The 24,006-nt window shown below is 39.5% G+C and overlaps 1 protein-coding gene across 1 annotated transcript; it reads right to left on the bottom strand.

The window, feature by feature from the left end:
• Window positions 1-4,407: 4,407 nt before the first annotated feature.
• Window positions 4,408-7,802, bottom strand: LOC117023873 (ribonucleoside-diphosphate reductase subunit M2-like). The gene is made up of 2 exons (XM_033109100.1): window positions 6,560-7,802; window positions 4,408-5,586 (listed from the first exon to the last, which is right to left on the bottom strand). The coding sequence occupies exon 1, from the start codon at window positions 7,759-7,761 to the stop codon at window positions 6,571-6,573; it is 1,191 nt and encodes a 396-aa protein (XP_032964991.1). The 5' UTR covers window positions 7,762-7,802; the 3' UTR covers window positions 4,408-5,586; window positions 6,560-6,570.
• Between the last annotated feature and the right edge of the window lie 16,204 nt (window positions 7,803-24,006).

Below are 24,006 nucleotides of genomic sequence, written 5' to 3'. Positions count from 1 at the left end.
GTGGGATTACTTGGTTCTTTTTTGTCTCTTGTTATAGTCTTTTTTTTAAAGTCTATTTTATCTGATATAAGAATTGCTACCCAAGCTTTTTTTTTTTTTTTTTCCTATTCCATTTTCACGAAACATCTTTTTCCATCCCTTTACTTTCAGATTGTGTATGTCCTTCGATCTGAAGTAAATCTCTTGTAGGCAGCATATCCAAAGGTCTTTTTTTTTTATCCATTCAGTCACAAATGTCTTTTGATTGGAGCATTTAATCCATTTACATTAAAAGTAATTGTTGATAGATATGTAGTTATTGCCATTTTGTTATACATATTTTTGATCTTTTTTATTTTCTTTGTCTTCTTAAAAAAGTCCTTCTAACATTTCTTGTAATACTGGTTTGGTGGTAATGAACTCCTTTAGCTTTTTCTTGTCTGGGAAGCTCTTTATCTGTCCAAGTCTAAATGATAGCTTTGCCGGGTAGAGTAATCTTGGTTGTAGGTCCTTGCTTTTCATCACTTTGAATATTTTGTGCCAATCCCTTCTGGCCTGCAAAGGTTCTCTTGAGAAATCAGCTGGAAGTCATATGGGAGCTCCTTTGTAGGTCACTAATTACTTTTCTCTTGTTGCTTTTAAGATTCTCTCTTTGTCCTTAACCTTTGGCATTTTAATTATGATGTTTCTTGCTATGGGCCTCTTTAGGTTCATCTTGTTTGGGACTCTCTGCTTCCTGCACTTGCATGTCTATTTTCTTCTCCAGGTTAGGGAAGTTTTCTGTCAACATTTCTTCAAATAGGTTTTCAATTCCTTGTGCTCTCTGTTCTCCTTCTGGTACTCTTATAATGCAAATGTTGGTAGCTTGATTTTGTTCTGGAGACCACTTAAAGTATCCTTATTTTGAGGCGGGGGATTCTTTTTTCTCTTTGCTGTTCTGATTGGGTGTTTTATGCTACCTTATCTTCCAAATCGCTGATTTAGTCCTCTCCTTCCTTTAATCTACTGTTGATTCCCTTTAATGTATTCCTCATTTCAGTTATTGTAGTCTTCATTTCTGACTGGTTCTTTTTTATGTTTTCTATGTCCATTTTTATGTTTACTTTCTGTTTGTTGAAATTCTCACTAAAATCAGTGAACATCTTTATAGCCGGTGTTTTGAACTTTGCATCTGGTAGATTGCTTGCCTCCACTAATTTTAGTTCTTTTTTCTGTAATTTTTTTCTCTTCTTTCATTTGGGACCTATTTTTTTCTCCTCATTTTGGCTGCCTCTGTGTGTTTGTTTCTATGTTTTAGGTAGAGTTGATATGTCTCCCAGTCTTGATACAATGGCCTTATGTAGTAGGTGTCCTGTGTAACCTAGTGTCGCGTTTCCCTGGTCACCTGAGTCGAGTGTTCCAGCTGTGTCCCTTGTGTGGGTTGTGTGTGCTCTACTCTTGTAGTTGAGCCTTGGTTGATGTTTGCACATCAGTGGAAGGGATTGACACCTGGGTAATTGGTTGTGAGGACTGGCTGTGCCCACAGCGTTTGAGCTGTTGGGCATTGGTTGACTCCACAAAGCAGAATTTGCTTTAGCAGGGCTCTGGTGCCTTCCCATTCTGCCCTGTGGGTGTGTCATCTCTGGAGACAGCTGGTGATGCTCCTGCTCAGTCTAAAGTCGGCCACTGGGAACATCCTAGAAGTGACCCAGCCACAGGCCAAGTTCAACTTCAGACTCTGCCCTCCTTGGGGCCACCTGGAATGAGCTACAAAGCAATCCACAGATGTCTACCAACTGCCCTGGGCTTGGAGGTGCCTTGGAGAGGCTTAGCTGGGAACTGAAGCCATCTGTCACTAGTGGCAGGCTTGGGGCTGCTCAGCAAGAGGTATGGGGTACGCTGAGGTCAGATGCTGCTTGTTCAGGGTTTATGGACCTTTGTGATATTTTAGGAAATGCCGCAGCATGAGCCAAGACAGGCCATTTGTATGGAAAAGCCACTGGAAGTAGTTTGAGTGGGCCCGCAAGTTGGGTGGAGTGGGGTCTCAGGGGATTACCAAGGTGGAGTGAAAGGTGTTAGCTAGGTTGATAGAAACTCAGATATGACGCCCCCTTAAGTCTGCTTGCTGGGAAGGGGGAGGGTTCAACAAAAGAACAATGGCTTCTGCCAGCACTTTTGTCTCAGAGAAAGATGCCCCTGCAGCCCTCATCTTGAAGCCAGACAATTCAGTTCGTCCCAGTGTGCCCTGGTTCCTTTCAAGCTGTTGTCCCAGTGCTGGAGCTCAGAGTGTGTGAGTCCATCAGCAAGTAAGTCCAGGCACAGGCCCTTTAAGAGTATCACCTAGGACTGCAGCCACCCTCATCTCACTGAGCCACAATCTCTGCTGGTTTTCACAGTGAGAAGTCTTGGGGACTTCTCTTCCTGGCACTGAAACCCTGGGCTGGGGAGCCTTGTGTGGGGCTGGGACCCCTCATTCCTCAGGGGAACCTCTACAGCTGAGATATCCCTCCTGATTTTAAATGCCATACGTGGGTGTGGGGCCAGTCCACCCTGTGTCTGACCCTCCTACCAGTCGAACATGTCTTCTTCTGGATATCCGTGGTTGTAGGACTTCTGTTCAGCTAGACTTCAGGAGAGTCTCACTGATGGTTGTTCTGTAGTTTAGTGGTAATTCTGATGTGGTTGTGAGAGGATACAAGCACCTCATTTACCTACCCTGCCATTTTGACTAGAAATCCCTGCTTTAATTTCTTTTATCGGTGTTTTATAGTTCTATTAATGAATAATATTCCATTGTACAGATATATTACTTTTTGTTCATTCATTATTCGATGGACATTTTAGTTGTTTCCAGTTTTGGGCAATTATGAATAATGGTGCTATGAAAATCCATGTACAAATTTTTTTTTTTATATATGCTTTCGAGTCAATGTTTTCTAGTATATGTACAAGGCTGTACAACCATCAGCACTTCCTAATTCCAAAACATTTTTATTTTCTCAAAAAGAAACCCTATACCCATGTGATCACTCCCATTCTCTACTTCCTCCCAGCCTCTGGCAAACACTATTTTACTTTCTGTCTGTATAGATTTGCCTCTACTGGATATTATATATAAGTGAAATCATGCATTATTTGTCCTTTTGTTTCTGGATTCCTTCACTTACCATAATGTTTTCAAAGTTCCTCTGTGTTGTAACTCTGTAAGAACTCCACCCCATTTTTTTAAAATTAAATTTTATTGGGGTGACAATTTTTAGTAAAGTTACATAGATTTCAGGTGAACAATTCTGTACCACATCATCTATAAATTCCATTGTGTATCACCACCCAGATTCAATTCTCCTTCCATCACCATATATTTGATCCCCATTACCCTCATCTATTACTCCCCACCCCCCCTTACTTACTGGTAACCACAAAAATATTCTCTGTGACTGTGAGTTTTTGTTTCTCATTTGTTTGTCTTGTTCTTGTGTTGTTTTTGGTTTATATACCACATATCAGCAAAACCACATGGTTCTCTGCTTTTTCTGTCTGACTTATTTCGCTTAACATTATACTCTCAAGATCCATCCATGTTGTCACAAATGGTTCTATTTCATCTTTCCTTACCACCAAATGGTATTCCACTGTGTATATATACCACAACTTCTTTATCCATTCATCTCTCAAAGGACATTTTGGTTGTTTCCATGTCTTGGTCACCGTAAATAAAGCTTCAATGAACATTGGAGCACACTTGTCTTTATGGATAAATGTTTTCAGATTTTTTGGGGAGATACTCAGGAGAGGGATTGCTGGGTCATATGGTAATTCTATTCGTAATTTTTTGAGGAACTTCCACACTGCCTTCCATAATGGCTGCACCAGTCTGCATTCCCACCAACAGTGTATGAAGGTTCCTTTTTCTCCACAACTTCTCCAACACTTGTTACTATTTGTCTTGTTGATGATAGCCATTATAACTGGGGTGAGGTGATATCTCATTGTGTTTTTATTTGCATTTCTCTCATAATTAGTGATGTTGAGCATTTTTTCATATGTTTATTTGCCATTTGTATGTCCTCTTTGGAGAAATGTCTCTTCAGGTTGTCTGCCCATTTTTCAATTGGATTGTTTGTTTTTTTGTTGTTGAGTTTCATGAGTTCCTTGTATATTTTGGATATTAGCCCCTGAGCAGAGGCACTGTTTGCAAAAATCTTCTCCCATTCAGTTGGTTGCCTCTTTATTTTGTCGATGGTTTCGCTGTGCAGAAGCTTTTAAGTTTGATATAGTCTCATTCGTTTATTTTAGCTTTTACTTCCATTGCCTTTGGAGTCAAATTCATAAAATGCTCTTGAACCCAAGGTCCATAAGCTTGGTACCTATGTTTTCTTCTATGCAGTTTATTATTTCAGGTCTTATGCTTAAGTCTTTGATCCATTTTGAATTAATTTTTTTTCGCATATTACAGTTTTTTAATGGACCATTGGACCATTGACACAATAAATGAAGAAAACTGACAATAGAACAGGCCAGTGGTCAGCCAACACACAACCTGTGTTAACAAATGTGGCCAAAGGATTGATATATGTGTCTATTAGTTTACACTTGCTTCTGAAATATCTGAATGGCACATGTATTAGAAACTCATGCAAAACTGTTTTCCTAAATCAGCAGGTGGCCCTCAGAGTTAGTTAGGTATTAGCACCAGAAGTAACTGCATTGAACAATATATACTCAGTTACGATCTGAAAGATAAGACTGGGTAATTATTTCAAAGTATAAACTACAGATATAGTCTAAAAAGACAAATTAAAAAAATATTTTCCAACTTAAAACACAGCTAGTAAACATAAATGGACTAAAAGTCCATGGTACCTGTTCACACACAAATTGAATTCAGAACAATTTTCAGAGAGCCAATTCCAGTCCTGGTTTTACCACTTTAACCAGGAGCAAAATCTCAGCTGGGTCATTTTGTTCAAGGATGATTTGAAAACCAATTGCCAGTACTATCTTAGATCCCAGCCATGAATCTCTCATACTAACTTGCATTTGGGCAAAATACACTTTGAGAAATAAAATGACAAACTGATGCTCACTCACCCAGATTACCAATTTTCAGCCCAGATCACACTTCAATTCCTAATGATTTAAGATAAGAGCTCCTTCCCCTTTATCTCTTATCCCATGAAACTCAACCTGGGCTACAGAATACACAATACAACCCATTTACGTGGCACCAAAAGGCTAATATTTAGGTACGTACAGGATTGAATTTATAAAGTTGACGAACAGGCATTTCATTAAAGAAAACAAAGAATATAAATTAACATGGTTAGATTACACAGGTTATCTTACTTTGGTTACCTGATCAACTTTGAGTTGGCTCCAATTAGTGGTCAATAGAATACGGGGTGTCATCAAAAAACACGGTGAATGTTTAAATAAAAAAAAATTTATTACAGTAAAAGACACATTGCCATCAATCTCCCCCAAAACATGCCCCCTCGCCTCAAACACACACATCCCATCGTGCTTGCCACTCTCCGAAGCAGTTCCGGAAGTCCTCTTTCGTGTCTTTACTTCATCCTCCCTCATGACAATACTCCATGTCACACACCGCTTCAGGTACAGCAATTTCTGTCAAATAAAAACATTACGGTGTATCCTCATCCACCATATTCACCGTATCTGGCCCGTGCGACTTCTGGCTCTTCCTCAAAGTCAAAATGACCATGAAAGGAAAACATTTTCTATTGATCCAGGGCATTGAGGCAGCCACAACAATGCAACTTAAAGACACTCATGAGGGTGACCGGTTAGCTCAGTTGGTTAGAACATGGTGCTGATAACACCAAGGTTGCCGGTTCGATCCCTGCATGGGCCACTGTGAGTGAGCTGTGCCCTCCTTAAAAAAAGAATTAAGAAAAAGATAAAGACACTCACAAAAGGACTTTCGGAACTGCTTCAGAAAGTGGCAAGAACAATGGGACAAGTGTATTCCAAGCAAAGGGGATTACCTTGAGGGAGATCAATGGCAATGCGTCCCCCACTGCAATTTTTTAATTTTTATTTAAACATTCATCGTACCTTTTGATCACACCTCGTATTTTACATTTGGTGTATTAAACCAAACTAGCTTGAATTGGGCCTTTCCATTGATAATACAAACTATGCTTATTTGTGTGTAAAGTGCCAGTTGTCTATACAAGTAAATAAACATTAAAATCTGCTTTGAAGCTGTGAGGCTGACACCTTATAATGACCTTGTGGTAGTCACTGAACGTTTAGCCCTGCTAATCAGAGGCACCTGAGTCCCCACACTGAGGCCAAGACCTCTTCAGAGCCATGGTCATGCCGTGGGTAGCCAGCCAGCCTGCTTGCAAAAGCCAAACACGGAGAAGGTCTTTTCTAAGCATAGCTTTTGTACGCACCTTCCTGCTAGGTGAGACTAGCATTAGTAACAAATAGGATTAACACAGAGGTAGCTAGTTTTAAGTTGCTATGAATATTAACAAACATATGGATAATTCATGGCATTTGGCCAGGTGATACACTGAGTGAGAGGGCTTTTTCTGATGAGAAAGGAAAGAGAAATCAGCAAAAAGCACACCTTCAGTTCATTTAGAAGTCAGCATCTAAGGTAAAAGAATTCTCTGTTGGACTTGACATCACTCCCATTCTCTGATACTCGCCTACTCTCTTTTCAAAGAAGTTAGTCTTCCCTTCCAGTGAAATATTCTCTATGAAGTCAAACGGGTTTTCTACTCTGAAAATCTTGCTAAAACCCAGCTCCAGCATAAGTCTGTCCGCCACGAATTCAATGTACTGCTTCATTAAACCGCAGTTCATCCCAATGAGCTTCACCGGCAGTGCCTCCGTGAGGAACTCCTGTTCTATCCTAACAGCATTGACAATTATTTCTTTGACTCTCTGCTCCGAAGGTTTGTGTAGCAGGTGTTTGAACATCAGGCAGGCAAAGTCGCAATGTAAACCCTCATCTCTGCTAATAAGTTCGTTGGAAAATGTGAGGCCAGGCATCAGTCCTCCTTTCTTGAGCAATATCAACCAGAATATTGATGCAAAAGAACCAGAAAAGAAGATTCTTTCTACTGCGGCAAAAGCTACAACACGTTCTCCATAGGTAGCTTCTTCGTCCCCAATCCAACGCAAGGCCCAATCTGCCTTCCTCTTTACACAAGACATCGTCTCAATGGCATTGAAGAGAAACTCCCTTTCCTTGGAATCTTTGATGTAAGTGTCAATGAGGAGACTATACATCTCAGAATGTATGTTTTCCATGGCAATTTGGAAGCCATAGAAACAGCGGGCTTCTGTAATCTGAACTTCTTGGCTAAACCGCTCCACCAGGTTTTCATTTACTATGCCATCACTCGCTGCAAAGAAAGCCAGAACGTGAGATATAAAATATTTCTCGTCAGGCTTCAGGGCTTCCCAATGCTGGATGTCCTTGGAAAGATCCACCTCCTCAGCTGTCCAAAAGGAAGCCTCCGCTTTCTTATACATCTGCCAGATATCATGGTATTCGATAGGAAAGACGACAAAGCGGCGGGGGTTTTCTCTCAGTAGTGGTTCATCCTGCCCGCTGAGGGCAGACACCTTAGTTTTCGGCTCCACGGACTCCGCCGCCTCCTGGAAGATCCTCTGGGCCGCCTTGCTGGCCAGCACGCGGGTGCGGTTGAGAGCGGTTGGCGTGTTCTCCTTATCGGCTAGGCTGAGCCCCTTCAGGGGCGAGAGCTGCAGCGGCTGCTGCTGGTTCCCAATGGTAGCGAGCGGGACGCTGACACAGTGCATGGCTGAGGCGGCGGCGTGCAGTTCACACACATGAGGCTGTACTTAGGTCCAGGGAGTTCTTGAATTAATTTTGGTACATGGTGACAGATAGCAGTCCAGTTTCATTCTTTTGCACATGGCTTTACAATTCTCCCAGCACCATTTATTGAAGAGGCTGTCTTCTCCATTGCAGGTTTTTGCTTCTTTGTCAAAAATTATCTGTCCATATTTATGTGGTTTTATTTCTGGGTTCTCAATTCTATTCCATGGGTCTATGTGTCTGTTTTACAGCCAGTACCATGCTGTTTTGATTATTGTTGCCCTGTAGTACAAGCTAAAGTCAGGGAGTGTGATACCTCCAGTATTGTTCCTTTTTCTTAAAATTGCTTTGGCTATTCAGTGTCTTTTGTGGTTCCAAACAAATCTGATGATTTTTTGTTCTATTTCTTTAAAAAATGCCATTGGGATTTTGAAGGGGATTGCATTAAATCTGTATATTGCTTTGGGTAATATGGCCATTTTAACTATGTTGATTCTTCCAATCCATGAGCACGGAATATCTTTCTATTTCTTTGTGTCTTCTTCAATTTCTTTTTAAAATGTCATATAGTTTTCAGCATATAGGTCTTTCACATCCTTGGTTAAGTTTATTCCTAGGTATTTTATTCTTTTTTCTGCAATTGCAAAAGGAATTGTTTTTTGAATTTCTTTTTCTGAGATTTCATTGTTAGTATATAGGAATGCAATGGACTTTTGTACATTGATTTTGTAGCCAGCAACTTTACTGTATTCGTTGATTGTTTCTAATAGCTTTTTGATGGAGTCTTTAGGGTTTTCTATATATAGCATCATGTCATCTGCAAAGAGTGACAATTTAATGTCTTCATTCACAATTTGGATGCCTTTTATTTCTTTCTCTTGCCTGATTGCTCTGGCGAGGACTTCCAACACTATGTTGAAAAGCAGAGGTGATAGGGGACAGCCCTGTCGTGTTCCTGAATGTAGAGCAAAGGGCTTCAGTTTTTCACCATTAATTATGAGATTAGCTGAGGCTTGTTATATATGGCCTTTATTATGTTAAGGTATTTTCCTTCTATACCTATTTTACTAAGTGTTTTAATCATAACTGGATGTTGTATCTTGTCAAATGCTTTTTCTGCATCAATTGATATAATCATATGATTTTTGTTCTTTATTTGTTTATGTGATGTATCACATTGATGGATTTGCGGATGTTGAACCATCCTTGAGCCCCAGGGATGAACCCCACTTGGTCATGATGAATAATCTTTTTAATGCATTCTTGCATTCGATTTGCTAGAATTTTGTGTAGGATTTTTGCATCTGTATTCATCAGAGATATTGGTCTGTAGTTTTCTTTTTTTGTGCTGTTCTAACCAGGTTTTGGTATCAGGGTAATGTTGGCCTCATAAAAGGAGTTAGGGAGTACTGTCCTTTCTTCAGTTTTTTGGTAGAGTTTGAGTAGGAGAGGTATTAGATCCTCTTTGAATATGTGACAGAATTCATTAGTGAAGCCATTTTGTCTTGGACTTTTGCTTTAGGGAAGTATTGGATGACTGACTCAATTTCCTTACTGGTGATCAGTCTACTTAGATTTTCCAGTTCTTCATGATTCAGTCTAGAAAAGCTATATGTTTCTAAGAATTTGTCCTTTTCTTCTAGTTTATTGAATTTGGTGGCATATAGGCCTTCATAGTATACTTGGATGACGCTTTGTATTTCTGTGGAATCCGTGATAACTTCCCCTCTTTCATTTCTGATTTTGTCTATTAGTGTCTTCTCTCTTTTTATCATAGTGAATCTAGTCAGGGATTTGTCAATTCTGTTAATCTTTTCAAAGAACCAGCTCTTTGTCACATTAATATTTTCTATTGTCTCTTTGTTCTTTCTTTCATTTAGTTCTGCTCTGATTTTTATTATTTCCCCTCTTCCGCTGACCTTGGGTTTCATTTTTTCTTCTTTTTCTAGTTCTTTAAGGTGTAGCGTGAGGTTATTTCTGGGGATTTTTCTTGTTTCTTGAGATAGGCCTGTAATGATATAAATTTCCCTCTTAAAACTGCTTTCGCTGCATCCCCAAAATTTTGGTAGGATGTATTTTCATTCTATTTTGTTTCTATGTATCGTTTTATCTCTCCTCTTATTTCTTTGACCTGGTTGTTCTTTAAAAGTATGTTGTTTAATCTCCATGTATTTGTGGGGTTTCCTGCTTTCTTTTTGCAGTTGATATCCAATTTCAAAGCCTTGTGATCAGAGAATATGCTTGATATGATTTCAGTCTTCTTAAATTTGATGAGACTAGTTTTATGTCCCAATATATTGTCTATCCTTGAGAATGTTTCATGTACACTAGAAAAAAATGTATAGTCTGATGTTTTAGGATGAAGTGCTCTATAAACGTCAATTATGTCCATTTCATTTAATGTGTCATTTAGGGCTGCTACTTTTTATTTATTTTCTGTTTTGATGATCTATCCATAGCTGTCAATGATGTATTTAGGTCCCCTAGTATAATTGTGTTGGTCAATTTCTCCCTTTAGTTCTGTTAGTAGTTGCTTGGTATATTTCGGTGATCCCTGATTGGGGACATAAATATTGACGACTATTATGTCTTCTTGTTGTATAGTCCCCTTTATCATTATGAAATGTCCATCTTTGTCTCTTGTTACCTTTTTTTATCCTGAAGTCTGTTTCATGTGATATCAGCATGGCTACACCTGATTTTCTCTGGATGCCGTTTGCTTGGAGTGTGAATTTCCACCCTTTAACTTTGAGTCTATCTTTGTCCTTGTAGCTGAGATGTGTCTCTTGGAGGCAGCATATGGTTGGGTTTAGTTTTTTGATCCAATCTGCTACCTGTGCCTTTTTATTGGTGAGTTCAGTCCATTTACATTTAGGGTGATTATTGATATGTGAGGGTTTCCTACCATTCTATCTTGAATTTTCTGGTAAGACTGTGTCTCCATTGTTTTTTGCCTTTTTCTTGTTGTATGTTATTTCTGTGTGGTGGTATTCTGTGGTTTTTTCCCCCCTGTTTCTTCCTTTATTACAGTATATATTTTCAGTTCTGGAATTTTTTTGAGTGGTTACCATGAAGTGTATGTAAAAGAAAGTTTGACATTTAGAGTATTCCATTTTCGTCAGCATGCTTACTTTCTCCATTTCCATATTCCGGTTCAGGCCTTTACTCTCCCCTTGTTTTTGTTTTGATTGCCACAAATTGTCCCTGTTGATGGTGGTCGAATAGCCTCCTTTAGTATTTCTTGTAGTGCAAGCCATGTATTAGAAAATTCCCTCATCTTCTGTATGTCTGGAAAGGTCTTTATTCCTCCTTCATATCTAAAGGATATCTTTGCTGGGTATATTATGCTTGGCTCATAATTTCTCTCTTTCAATAGTTTGAGTATTTGGTTCCACTCCCTCCTGGCTTGTAGAGTTTCTGCTGAAAAATCTGATGATAATCTAATGCGCTTTCCTTTGTAGGTTACCGTCTTCTTTTCCCTGGCTGCCTTGAGGATTCTTTCTTTGTCGTTGATTTTAGACAACTTCAATACAATGTGCCTTGGAGAAGCCCTGTTGGGGTTGAGGTTTTATATATAAGGACATTTATTATAAGGAATCGATTTACATGATTATGGAGGCTGACAAGTCCATTATGTTATGTTTATATCCATTCTGTTTTTCTGCAGAACCCTAATACACCAGGTTTAGGGAAAACAAGCTCCACAGGTTATTGGGAGCTCCTAAGTGGTCTGTCTGCTTTCAGAGTGGTTCACATATTGGATAGGACAGAACTTTCACATTCAGAAGCATCAAGACATGTTACAACAAGGCTTGAGAGTTATGGAATGAAAAGTTCTAATACTGGAAGATGACAAACCTATGGTCACCATATTGATTCCATAGCATATAATAATATCAATTCCTGGCTTTCATTTTCTAGCCTTTAAAGTACATGGTGTCATTTATTTAGCATGACCTCATATAGCAATCTCCTCTATTGGCTTGATTTTTTTAAATGCTCTTCTCTGAACTTTCTCTCACTCCATCCAGTCTTTTTTGTTTTAGGTGAAAAAAATCAGAACTATTTTTTCCCTTCAAGTCAAGCATTTTTTTATTTTATTTTATTAGTTTCAGGTGTACAAAACAATGTAATAGACATTTATACCCCTCACAAAGTGATAATCCCCCTTCCCCAATCCACTACCCCTCTGACATCGTATATAGCTGTTACAATTCCACTGACTCTATTCCTTATGCTGTACTCCACATCCTGTGACTATATATATGTGTGTGTGTATCTCTCTCTATATATATACGTATATATACATATATATGTATATATATTATACAACTGTATGTAATTATAGTTGACATTCATTATTATTCAGCTTCAGCTTCAGGTGTACACTGTAGTGGTCAGGCACCTACAGCATCCATGAAGTGGTCTCCCTAATAAGACAAGTGTCCATCAGATACCCTACAAAATCTTTATAACATTATTGATTATATTCCCCAAACTGTCTTTTGCATCCCTGTGGCAATCTTGTGGTAACCAATTGTGCTTTCTAATCCCCTCTAAATTCAAAATGGATCAAAGACTTAAATGTAAGATCTGAAACCATAAAACTAGAAGAAAATATTGGAAGTAAATTTGCAGACATTACCGTTAGAAATATTTCTACTGATATATCCCCTTGGACAAGGGAAGTAATAGAAAAATAAATATGGGATTACATCAAACTAAAAAGTTTTTTCTCAGCAAAGGAAACCATCAATCAAACAAAAAGGCATCTTACTGAATGGGAGAAGATATTTGTCAATGATACATCTGATAAATTGGGGTATTAACCCCAAATTTATAAAAAACTCATTAAACTCAACACCAAAAATCCCAAACAACCCAATTAAAAAATGGGCAGAGGACATGAAGAGACATTTTTCTAAAGAAATCAGAACTTTTAATAGTGTTCTAGGTTCAGAAATATCTTTGTTTTGTGTAAAAAGAGGAAAATTATTTGGGTTTTCTTACCAATAGACTTTTCTGCTCCTCAGCTCTTTGTTGGCCTTCCCTCACTATGGTTGTCTTAGATCAGGATGTGCTCACAGTCTTCCTGCTGAGCCTCTGTAGTGGGTTTAATTCAAACAATAGGCTAGAGCAAGAACACATGATCTAAGTAAGGTTTTTGATTTATGTTTCCTGCTTTCTCTATGATGACTTATTATTTAAATGTTCCCAAGGAGTGGTCTTCCAGACTCCTTCTATTACCACTTTACTATATCATAATACTTTAAAAGTGAAAGCACAGTTTTCATCAGAGGGATGTCTGCATTTCTCCATAACTTCAATCTGCCTTCTACATACTTCTTTGTCTACACTAATTTAAAAAATTGAAAGAAGAAAGATGGGTACTGTATCATGCTGCCCTTCTTTCACCCCAATAACCTAAGATCCTAGAGTGGCTTTTGTAAAATCAGAATATAGTTACCTGGGTAACTATGACTCTGCAAGAAGCTCCTGTTCTCTTTCTTTTTTATACTATTTACTCTCCTGTTTCCATTTTCTTTAAAATGAATCAACCTTTAACATGCAATGAAAACTCTCAAATATGTAGGCATGGACAGTTTTTATGCAATTGTAACTGTATGAAAAGAGGCTTTTCCATTTTTAAAATTTCATAGTTCTATATATATCTTAAATATACAACATTGTTTTAAAGAGAGTTCTACAGTTTTCTCATATGAGAAGAGGAATGCTTATCCTAAAAAAGCCACCATGTACTATCCCATTTGAACCTCATTTGTAGGAAAGAATATATTTTTAGGAGACAACAGGGCATAGTCTTTCTGCCTCTTCCTGGGAATCTAAAGAGGTGAGCTGCATTTATATCTCAGCCCCTAACTTGATAAGTGGAACTCTCAATCATTATAACATCTGTTTATATTTATTTACAAAGAAATAGCAAGCAATTTTATAGATCTGAGATTTTTTATTAAGATATAATTCACATACCAAACAAAAAAACCAACTCACCATTTTACAATATACAGTTCAGTGATTTTTAACATATTTATAAATTTGTGCAACCATCACCACTCCCTAATTCAGAAAATTTTCATCATCCCCCCAAAAAACTCATTAGCAGTCACTCTTCATTCCTCCCTCCCACCAGCCACTGGCAACCGCTAATGTGCTTTCTGCCTCTGTGGATTTGCTTATTCTGCACATTTCATATGAAAGGTATCATACAATATGGGTTCTTTCTGACTGTCTTTTTTCATGAAACATAATATTTTCAAGATACATCCACGTTGTAGCAGGTATCAGTACTTCATTACTTTTTATTGCCAAATACTATTTCATTGTATGGATATAACATATTTTATTTATCCATTCATTAGTTGGTGAACAATGAAATTATTTCCACTTTTTAGCTATTATAAATAATGCTGTTATGAACATTTGTGTATAGGTTTTTGTGTGGATATTAGTTTTTATTTTTTTATTTTTGGTTATATACCTAGGAGTGGAATTACTGGATCTTGTGACAACTCTATGTGTAACCATTTCAGGAATTGCCAGACTTTATTCCACAGTGGATGTACCATTTTACATTACAACTAGCATGGGTATGGGTCCTCATTTCACCAACACTTATTATTGTCCATCTTTTTAATATATACTGTATATCCTAACCATTATAGCCATCCTACTGGGTATGAAGTGGTATATCATTGTATTTTGAATTGCATTTCTTTAATGATTAATGATGTTGGACATGATTTCATGTGCTTATTCACCACTGTGTATCATTTTGGGGGAAATGTATATTTAAATGAATTGCCCATTTTCTCGTTGGGGTGTCTTTTCATTGTTCAGTTATAACAGTTCTTTATATATTCTGTATGCAAGACACTTATCACTTATGTGAATTACAAATATTTTCTCCCATTCTGTGGGTTGTCTTATCATTTTTTTGATGGTACTCTTTGAAGAATAAAAGTTTTAGTTTTGATGAAATTTAGATTATCTATTTTCTCTTTAGTTGCTTGTGCTTTGGGTGTCGTATCTAAGAAATGGCTAGATTGCCTAATCTAGGTCATGAAGATTCATACCTATTTTCTTCCTAAGAGTTTTATAGTTTTAGCTCTTTGATCCATTTTGAATAATTTTTTTGCATATGGTGTGAGTTAGGGGTTCAAGTTCATTTTTTTGCATGCACATATAAGGTTGTCCCAGTACCTTTTATTGAAAAGATTATTCTTTCCCCTTTTGAATGGTCCTGGAACCCTAGTTGAAAATCAATTAACTATAGATGTGAGCGTTTGTTTATGGAATTTCTATCCTGTTCCACTGATCTATGTGTATTAGGTTGGTGCAAAAGTAATTGTATTTTTGCAATTATTTTTAACCTTTTAGACCGCAATTAGTTTTGCACCAACCTAATATGTCTTTAAGCCAGTATCACACTGTCTTGATTAATGTAGTTTAGTTGTAAGTTTTGAAATAAAGAAGTGTGAAGTCTATTTTCTTTGTCATTCTGATTCTTCCAGTGGCTGCTAAGTTACTGGTTTTCACAGTGATTGTGGGCTGCTGGTTCTCAATGCTACATAGAGCTTAGGAAAGACTATGGGAATTGGAGAAGTTCTATTGATGCAAAGCTTACTTTTCTTACCAAGATTAAACTATTTTTCTTGAAAAAAAAAACTCTCTGGATTTTTGCAAGCTTTTAGTTAATTTCTAGAGTTCTGAAAAAGTTACTTTTGACTTTTTTTTCAGAGTTACTTACTCTACCATTTTTAAACTCATCTAGATCTGAGTTTTTAATCTCCACTACGTTCTCTTCCTTTTTTATCAAATGTTGTTACACTAGTGCTGTTTTCTAGGAATTGACTAGGTAACAGTATCACAAATTATCACATGCATTATAAACCATCATAAAACTGTTAAGGTTTCCAGAAGATTAGGCTATGTGAGCCAGGATCTTTATCTTTTTATGAATTAATGTGTATATCTCTTACACATGAAGCAGTGTTAAAATGGGATTTTTCATTCTTTTGGTCTCAAAATTGCTGCTGAAAAAATATATGTAACAAATACCTATCGTTCTTATTATAAACTAAATAGTTGTTTCTGTCCCTCCACCCCACCACCAAATTTCTGTGCTGAAACCCTAACCCCAATGTGATGGTATTTGAAGATGGGGCCTTTAGGAAGTAATTAGGTCATGAGGGTGGAGCCCTGATGAATGGGATCTGTGCCCTTATTAGAAGAGGCCAGAGGGCTAGCTAATTCTCTTTCTACAATGCGAAGACACAACAAAAAGTCGACCAACTCTCTGCAACCCAGAAGAGGGCTCTCACCAGAACCTGAACATGCTGTCATTATTATCTCCAAGTTTTAGCCTCCAGAGCAGTGAGAGATAAATGTTTCCTGTTTAAGTTACTACATCTATGGTAATTTGTTATAGAGAACTAACTGAGACCATTCTAAACAGAAATATTAGCTTATCCAATGAAGGACATGCTTAATGCATTGTGAAAAAGGTTCTGCAACCCACTATCAGTCTCCAGTCTATACAAGGGAGGATGAGACTGATCAGAAAGGGTAACTGATGAGTGAAGATTTTGAAGATTGTCATAGTGTTGTCAAAGTGTTTTCTCCCCACTTTCCCAACATTCAAGCCAAATTAAATGGGCTTCAAGAAAAATAACTACTCTGAAATTGATATATATCCCCTGGAGTTGGGACAACATTTGATATATGTCCCTTGAAGTTCAGAAGATGCAAAGGGTGCTTATTGAGGTGCCTAAAATAATAAACTTAGAGTTTAAAAATGGCGGCATGAGGTGAGCCTCTGTAAAGCTCCCCTGGAATTTACAACTAATCGAACAGTAATAACTCCACAAAGGACTCCCTGCACAGCAGACAGGCAACACGAAGAGGCCCACTATTGAATTCACCGAAAGGTGGACGAATCGCGCAAGCAGGGGAGGAGGGAAGGGAGAAGTGCAGAGACGGAGCCCCGCACGCGGGAACAGGACGCAGACCTAGCTCAGTGCTCCGAGCTCGCTGCATCCCGGAACTACCGCAGCTGCGGGAGAGGGAAGAACTGGACTGCTAGGGCTCCGCTTATGACCCACAGGGCTGAGGGGGCAGCATATAACATGGCTGAACCCAACGCTCACGGCAGAGACCTTGGAGAAAAGACTGAGGGAAGAAGGCTGAAAACGGTGATTTACGCCCTCACAGCAGAGCAGAGAATGGAAGCCTTAGGCACTGAGACTAGCCGCTCCCTCCCTACCCTCCCAGAGCTCGCCCCGCCCCCACCTGCCTGGTGCTAGAAGCAGAACAGTAGCAGTGTCGGATCAAAGGAACAGAATTTTTGCTGTTCTGAGAACTGTGGACCGCAGACACAGATTCACAGCTCAACTAGTTCCAGCAGAGGGGAGGGAGCTGTGGAAGCAGGACCAGCTGTGGTGGTGGTCGCTGCCATTGCTCTGGGCCACCTCTCACAACTCACCCCGCCCCTGGCCCCACCTATCTGGGCGGATCCCTGCAGGAGTAAACAGAACTGCTGAAACATAAGGGCTCTGAATCTGGTGCAGGAAGAGCTTTGGAACTTCAAAAGCTCTCCGCATACCCACACAGACACTGTACCTTGTGAACCAAGTGACCTATTAACAGAGGAGAAGCCCATCTCCCAGGGAATCCCCCCATTGTGTGAGAAGCTGGAATAGTGCAGAGAAAACATAGCACTAACGTGTGAGAGAAATAAAAGGCTGCAGTTGGAGAGAAAAATAAAACATTCTACCAACAAGTACTGGAAAACAGAAGAAAGACCTCTTCTTATCAACCTGTTGCAGAGGCCACTCCTGAAGATGTCTAGGAAGAGAAATAATAAATCAGTAATTGCCATGAATAACCAAGGCAACAAGACAGCTCCGAAAGATAGTGAAAAGTTTCCAGAAAAGGAACTTAAAAATATGGAAATATGTGACTTAAATGACAGAGAATTCAAGACTGCAGTTCTGAAAAAACTCAATGAGATGCAAGAAAACACAGAAAGGCAGTTTAATGAACTCAGAAACGCAATCAAAGAACAACATGAGCATTTTACAAAAGAGATTGAAATTTTAAAAAAAGAACCAAATAGAATTTCTGGAGATTAAAAACTCAATAGAAGAAATTAAGAATGAAATAATCAGCTTAGGTAGTAGAGTTGACCACATGGAGGAAAGAATCAGAGACATCGAAGATAGAAACCTGGAAATTACACAGATGGAAGAAGAAAGAGCCTTGAGACTTCAAAGAAATGAAAGAACTCTACAAGAACTTTCTGACTCCATCAGAAAGAGCAATATAAGAATAATGGGCATACCAGAAGGAGAAGAAACACAGAAAGGAACAGAGAATATATTCAAACAAATTGTTGATGAGAACTTCCCAAACTTGTGCCCAGAACTGGATCCTTGAATCCAAGAAGCAAATAGAACACCTAATTACCTCAATTCCAACAGGCCTTCTCCAAGGCACATTGTATTGAAGCTGTCTAAAATCAACGACAAAGAAAGAATCCTCAAGGCAGCCAGGGAAAAGAAGACGGTAACCTACAAAGGAAAGCCCATTAGACTATCATCAGATTTTTCAGCAGAAACTCTATAAGCCAGGAGGGAGTGGAACCAAATATTCAAACTATTGAAAGAGAGAAATTATGAGCCAAGAATAATATATCCAGCAAAGATATCCTTTAGATATGAAGGAGGAATAAAGACCTTTCCAGACATACAGAAGCTGAGGGAATTTTCTAATACACGACCTGCACTACAAGAAATACTAAAGGAAGCTATTCAACCACCATCAACAGGGAAAATTTGTGGCAACCAAAACATAAAAAAGGGGAGAGTAAAGGCCTGAACCGGAATATGGGAATGGAGAAAGTAAGTGTGCTGAGGAAAATGGAATACTCTAAATATCAAACTTTCTTTTATATAAACTTAAGAGTAACCACTCAAAATATATCCAGAAGTTAAATATATACTGTAATAAAAGAAGAAACAGAGGGAAATATCATAGAATACCACCAAACATAAATAATAGACAGCAACAAAAAGGCAAAGACACAATGGAGAGACAGCCTTACCAGAAAACTAAAGATAGAATGACAGGAAATCCTCACATATCAATAATCACCTTAAATGTAAATGGACTGAACTCACCAATAAAAAGGCACAGAGTAGCAGATTGGATCAAAAAACTAAACCCAATCATATGCTGTCTCCAAGAGACACATCTCAGTTACAAGGACAAGCATAGACTCAAAGAGAAAGGGTGGAAATTGACACTCCAAGCAAATGGTACCCAGAGAAAATCAGGTGTAGCCATAATGATATCAGATGAAACAGACTTCAGGGTGAAAAAGACAACAAGAGACAAAGATGGACATTTCATAATGATAAAGGGGACTATACAACAAGAAGACATAACAGTCATCAATATTTATGCCCCCAATCAGGGAGCACCGAAAGATACCAAGCAACTACTAACAGAACAAAAGGGAGAGATTCACCAAAACACAATTATACTAGGGACCTAAATACATCACTGACAGCTATGGATAGATCATCCAAACAGAAAATAAATAACGAAATAGCAGCCCTAAATGTCACATTAGATGAAATGGACATAATTGATATATATAGAGCACTTCATCCTAAAACATCAGACAATACATTCTTTTCTAGTGTGCACGGAACATTCTCAAGGATGGACCATATATTGGGACATAAAATCAGCCTCAGGAAATTTAAGAAGATTGAAATCATACCAAGCCTATTCTCTGGTCACAAGGCTTTGAAATTGGATATCACCTGCAAAAAGAAAGCAGGAAAAAACACAAATACATGGAGATTAAACAACATACTTTTAAAGAACTACGGGGTCAAAGAAGAAATTAGAGGAGAGATCAAAAGATACATAGAAACAAATGAGAATGAAAACACATCCTACCAAACTTTTTGGGATGCAGCGAAAGCAGTTTTAAGAGGGAAATTTATATCATTACAGGCCTATCTCAAGAAACAAGAAAAATCCCAAATAAATAACCTCATGTTACACCTTAAAGAACTAGAAAAAGAAGAACAAGTGAAACCCAAGGTCAGCAGAAGAAAGGAAATAACAAAAATCAGAGCAGAACTAAATGAAATAGAGAACAAAAAGACAATAGAAAAAATTAATGTGACAAAGAGCTGGTTCTTTGAAAAGATTAACAAAATTGACAAACCCTTGGCTGGACTCACTAAGATAAAAAGAGAGAAGACACTAATTAACAAAATCAGAAACGAAAAAGGGGGAAGTCATCACGGACACCACAGAAATACAAAGGATCATCCAAGAATACTATGAAGGACTATATGCCACCAAATCAATAACCTAGAAGAAATGGACAAGTTCTTAGAAACATATATCCTTCCAAGACTGAACCATGAAGAACTGGAAAATCTAAACAGACCGATCACCAGTAATGAAATTGAATTAGTCATCCAAAACCTTCCCAAAAGCAAAAGCCCGGGACCAGATGGCCTCACTAGTGAATTCTACCAAACCTTCAAAGAGGATCTAATACCAATCCTGCTCAAACTCTTCCAAAAAATTGAAGAGACAGTACTCCTGTGGGGACAGAGCCCCAAAAAGCAGTTTCCAGGCTCTCGGCCTCACGTAGAAAGGTGCTGGCTCAGGTAGTAAATGGCCGTCGACTGTGATTGGATGGCCATCAGCTGTGGCTAGTTGGCCGTCAGCTGTAACCAGTGAGCCATTGGGCACTAATATAACTGCCATGGCTAGGCTAGCAAAAAAGGGGGAGCTAGCAAGAAGATGGTGGCTGAGTCTGCAAGCGGCGCAGTGAGGGTTGAGAATTGTGTTGCTCCTGGTTCCTGTGTCTCCAACCCAGCCGCCAGTGAGAGTATACTGTTATGACTCCCCTACCTATGGCTCCGTGGGTGTTCCTTTTTGGCCTCACCATGTCCTGCGTTTTTATGTGGGGAGCAGGACCAGAGACCCGCAGGACGCCCTGCATGACACATGGCGAAGTCCGCAGGATCCCCTGCACTACACATGGCGCAGCGAGCAGGGTACGGTGTCGGCCAAAGCTCTCCGAAGGACGGTGGGGCAGTTTGTGCCTATGAACACTCAGTTGCAGGAAGACCTGGAGGAGCAGCTGCCGGAGAGCTGGACCCCGTGGAGGGGTGGAAAGATGTGGACGGTTCCCCAACCAGCAGAGGCCGGAGAAAGCGAAGGTCCTTGCGGCCCCATGGGCTGGGAAGTGCTTGCTGAGGCAGCCTGGATGCAGGACTTGTAGTCCCAGGAGGAAAGGCTTGCTGAGTCCTCCGTGGGAGCTGAGGGTGAGGTCAAGGTCATCCCTCACCCCCAGGACAGCCCTGGCAAATGACTATGGACTATGGGGAATTGCCTTCCATCCCTAATTTAATGGACAGCTTGACTGTTTGGGAACATACCACCATGTAATGGAAATGGCGGATATTTGCTTTTGTGTCTTGACCGGCCGCCATCGAGAATATGTAAGCACCTTGACTGTGAGCCGCTGTTGTTCCAGCACCGTGCCATGAGAGGCCCAGAGACAGTGGCAGTGCCCTGAGAGCCCTGGCTGTGTCCAGGAAGTCTGGCTGAGCCCAGAGAGAGTGGCAGTGCCCTGAGAGCCCTGGCTGTGTCCCGGAAGTCTGGCTGTGTCCAGAGAGAGTGGCAGTGCCCTGAGAGCCCTGGCTGAGTCCAGGAAGTCTGGCTGTGCCCAGAGAGAGTGGCAGTGCCCTGAGAGCCCTGGCTGAGTCCAGGAGGTCTGGCTGTGTCCAGAGAGAGTGACAGTGCCCTGAGAGGCCCTCGTGTGCCCGGGGAGACTAGTGGTACCCTAAGAAGTCCAGGAAGTCTGGCTGTGCCCAGAAGTACTGGTGGTGCCCTGAGAAACCCTGGCTGTGCCCGGGGAGACTAGTGGTACCCTAAGAAGTCCAGGAAGTCTGGCTGTGCCCAGAAGTACTGGTGGTGCCCTGAGAAACCCTGGCTGTGACCAGAGAGCTTGGCTGTGTCCAGGAAATAGCATTCACCTCCAGGCTCCTCGCACAGGGCCCCTCGCAGAAGACGCTTGTCGCATAGATTGTGAGGCGAGACCCTGTAGGGGTGGAGTGTGGGGACAGAGCCCCAAAAAGCAGTTTCCAAGCTCTCGGCCTCACATAGAAAGGTGCTGGCTCAGGTAGTAAATGGCCGTCGACTATGATCAAATGGCCATCAGCTGTGGCTAGTTGGCCGTCAGCTGTAACCAGTGAGCCATTGGGCACTAATATAACTGCCATGGCTAGGCTAGCAAAAAAGGGGGAGCTAGCAAGAAGATGGTGGCTGAGTCTGCAAGCGGCGCAGTGAGGGTTGAGAATTGTGTTGCTCCTGGTTCCTGTGTCTCCAACCCAGCCGCCAGTGAGAGTATACTGTTATGACTCCCCTACCTATGGCTCCGTGGGTGTTCCTTTTTGGCCTCACCATGTCCTGCGTTTTTATGTGGGGAGCAGGACCAGAGAACCACAGGACGTCCTGCATGACAACTCCCTAACTCATTTTATGAGGCAAACATTACCCTGATACCAAAACCTGGTAAAGACAACACAAAAAAATAAAACAACAGACCAATATCTCTGATGAATACAGATGCAAAAATCCTAAACAAAATTCTAGCAAATCGAATACAACAATGCATTAAAAAGATCATTCATCATGACCAAGTGGGGTTCATCCCAGGGGCACAAGGATGGTTCAACATTCGCAAATTCATCTATGTGATACATCACATAAACAAAATAAAGGACAAAAATCATATAATTATATCTATTGATGCAGAAATAGCATTTGAGAAGATACAACATCCATTTATGATTAAAACACTTAATAAAATAGGTGTAGAAGGAAAATACCTCAACATAATAAAGGCCATATATGACAAGCCTTCAGCTAGTCTCATAATTAATGGTGAAAAACTGAAGCCCTTTGCTCTACGTTCAGGTACACAACAGGGCTGTCCCCTATCACCTCTGCTTTTCAACATAGTGTTGGAAGTCCTCGCCAGAGCAATCAGGCAAGAGAAAGAAATAAAAGGCATCCAAATTGGGAATGAAGAAGTTAAATTGTCAATTTTTGCAGATGACATGATGCTATATATAGAAAACCCTAAAAACTCCACCAAAAGGTATTAGAAACAATCAACGAATACAGTAAAGTTGCTGGCTACAAAATCAACGTACAAAAGTCCATTGCATTCCTATATACTAACAATGAAATCTCAGAAAAAGAAACACAAAAAACAGTTCCTTTTGCAATTGCAGCAAAAAGAATAAAATACCTAGGAATAAACTTAATCAAGGATGTGAAGGACCTATATGCTGAAAACTATAAGACATTTTTAAAAGAAATTGAAGAAGACACAAAGAAATGGAAAGACATTCTGTGCTCATGGATTGGAAGAATCAACATAGTTAAAATGGCCATATTACCCAAAGCAGTATACACATTTAATAAAATCCCCATCAAAATCCCAATGGCATTTTTTAAAGAAATAGAACAACAAATCATCAGATTTGTTTGGAACCACAAAAGACCCCAAATAGCCAAAGCAATTTTAAGAAAAAAGAACAATACTGGAGATATCACACTCCCTGACTTTAGCTTATACTACAGGGCTACAATAATCAAAACAGCATGGTATTGGCAGAAAAACAGACACATAGACCAATGGAATAGAATTGAGAACCCAGAAATAAAACCACATAAATATGGACAAATAATTTTTGACAAAGAAGCTAAAAACAATGGAGGAAAGACAGCCTCTTCAATAAATGGTGCTGGGAGCATTGGAAAGCCACTTGCAAAAGAATGAAACTGGACTGCTATCTGTCACCATGTACCAAAATTAATTCAAAATGGATCAAAGACTTAAGCATAAGACCTGACACAATAAACTGCATAGAAGAAAACTTAGGTACTAAACTTATGGGCCTTGGGTTCAAAGACCATTTTATGAATTTGACTCCAAAGGCAAGGGAAGTAAAAGCTAAAATAAACGATTGGGACTATATGAAAGTTGAAAGCTTCTGCACAGCAAAAGAAACCATCGACAAAATAAAGAGGCAACCAAGTGAATGGGAGAAGATTTTTGCAAACAGTGCCTCCGAGAAAGGGCTAATATCCAAAGTATA

This window comes from Rhinolophus ferrumequinum, chromosome X (genome assembly GCF_004115265.2).
Source record: "Rhinolophus ferrumequinum isolate MPI-CBG mRhiFer1 chromosome X, mRhiFer1_v1.p, whole genome shotgun sequence".
NCBI classification, from domain to species: Eukaryota; Metazoa; Chordata; class Mammalia; order Chiroptera; family Rhinolophidae; genus Rhinolophus; species Rhinolophus ferrumequinum.
The sequence above is the reverse complement of the archived record's forward strand: the minus strand, read 5'-3'. Positions and strand labels throughout refer to the sequence as shown.

Coding starts and splice junctions, on each gene's coding strand:
- LOC117023873 (XM_033109100.1), bottom strand. CDS start 7,761: ATGCACTGTGTCAGCGTCCCGCTCGCTACCATTGGGAACCAGCAGCAG.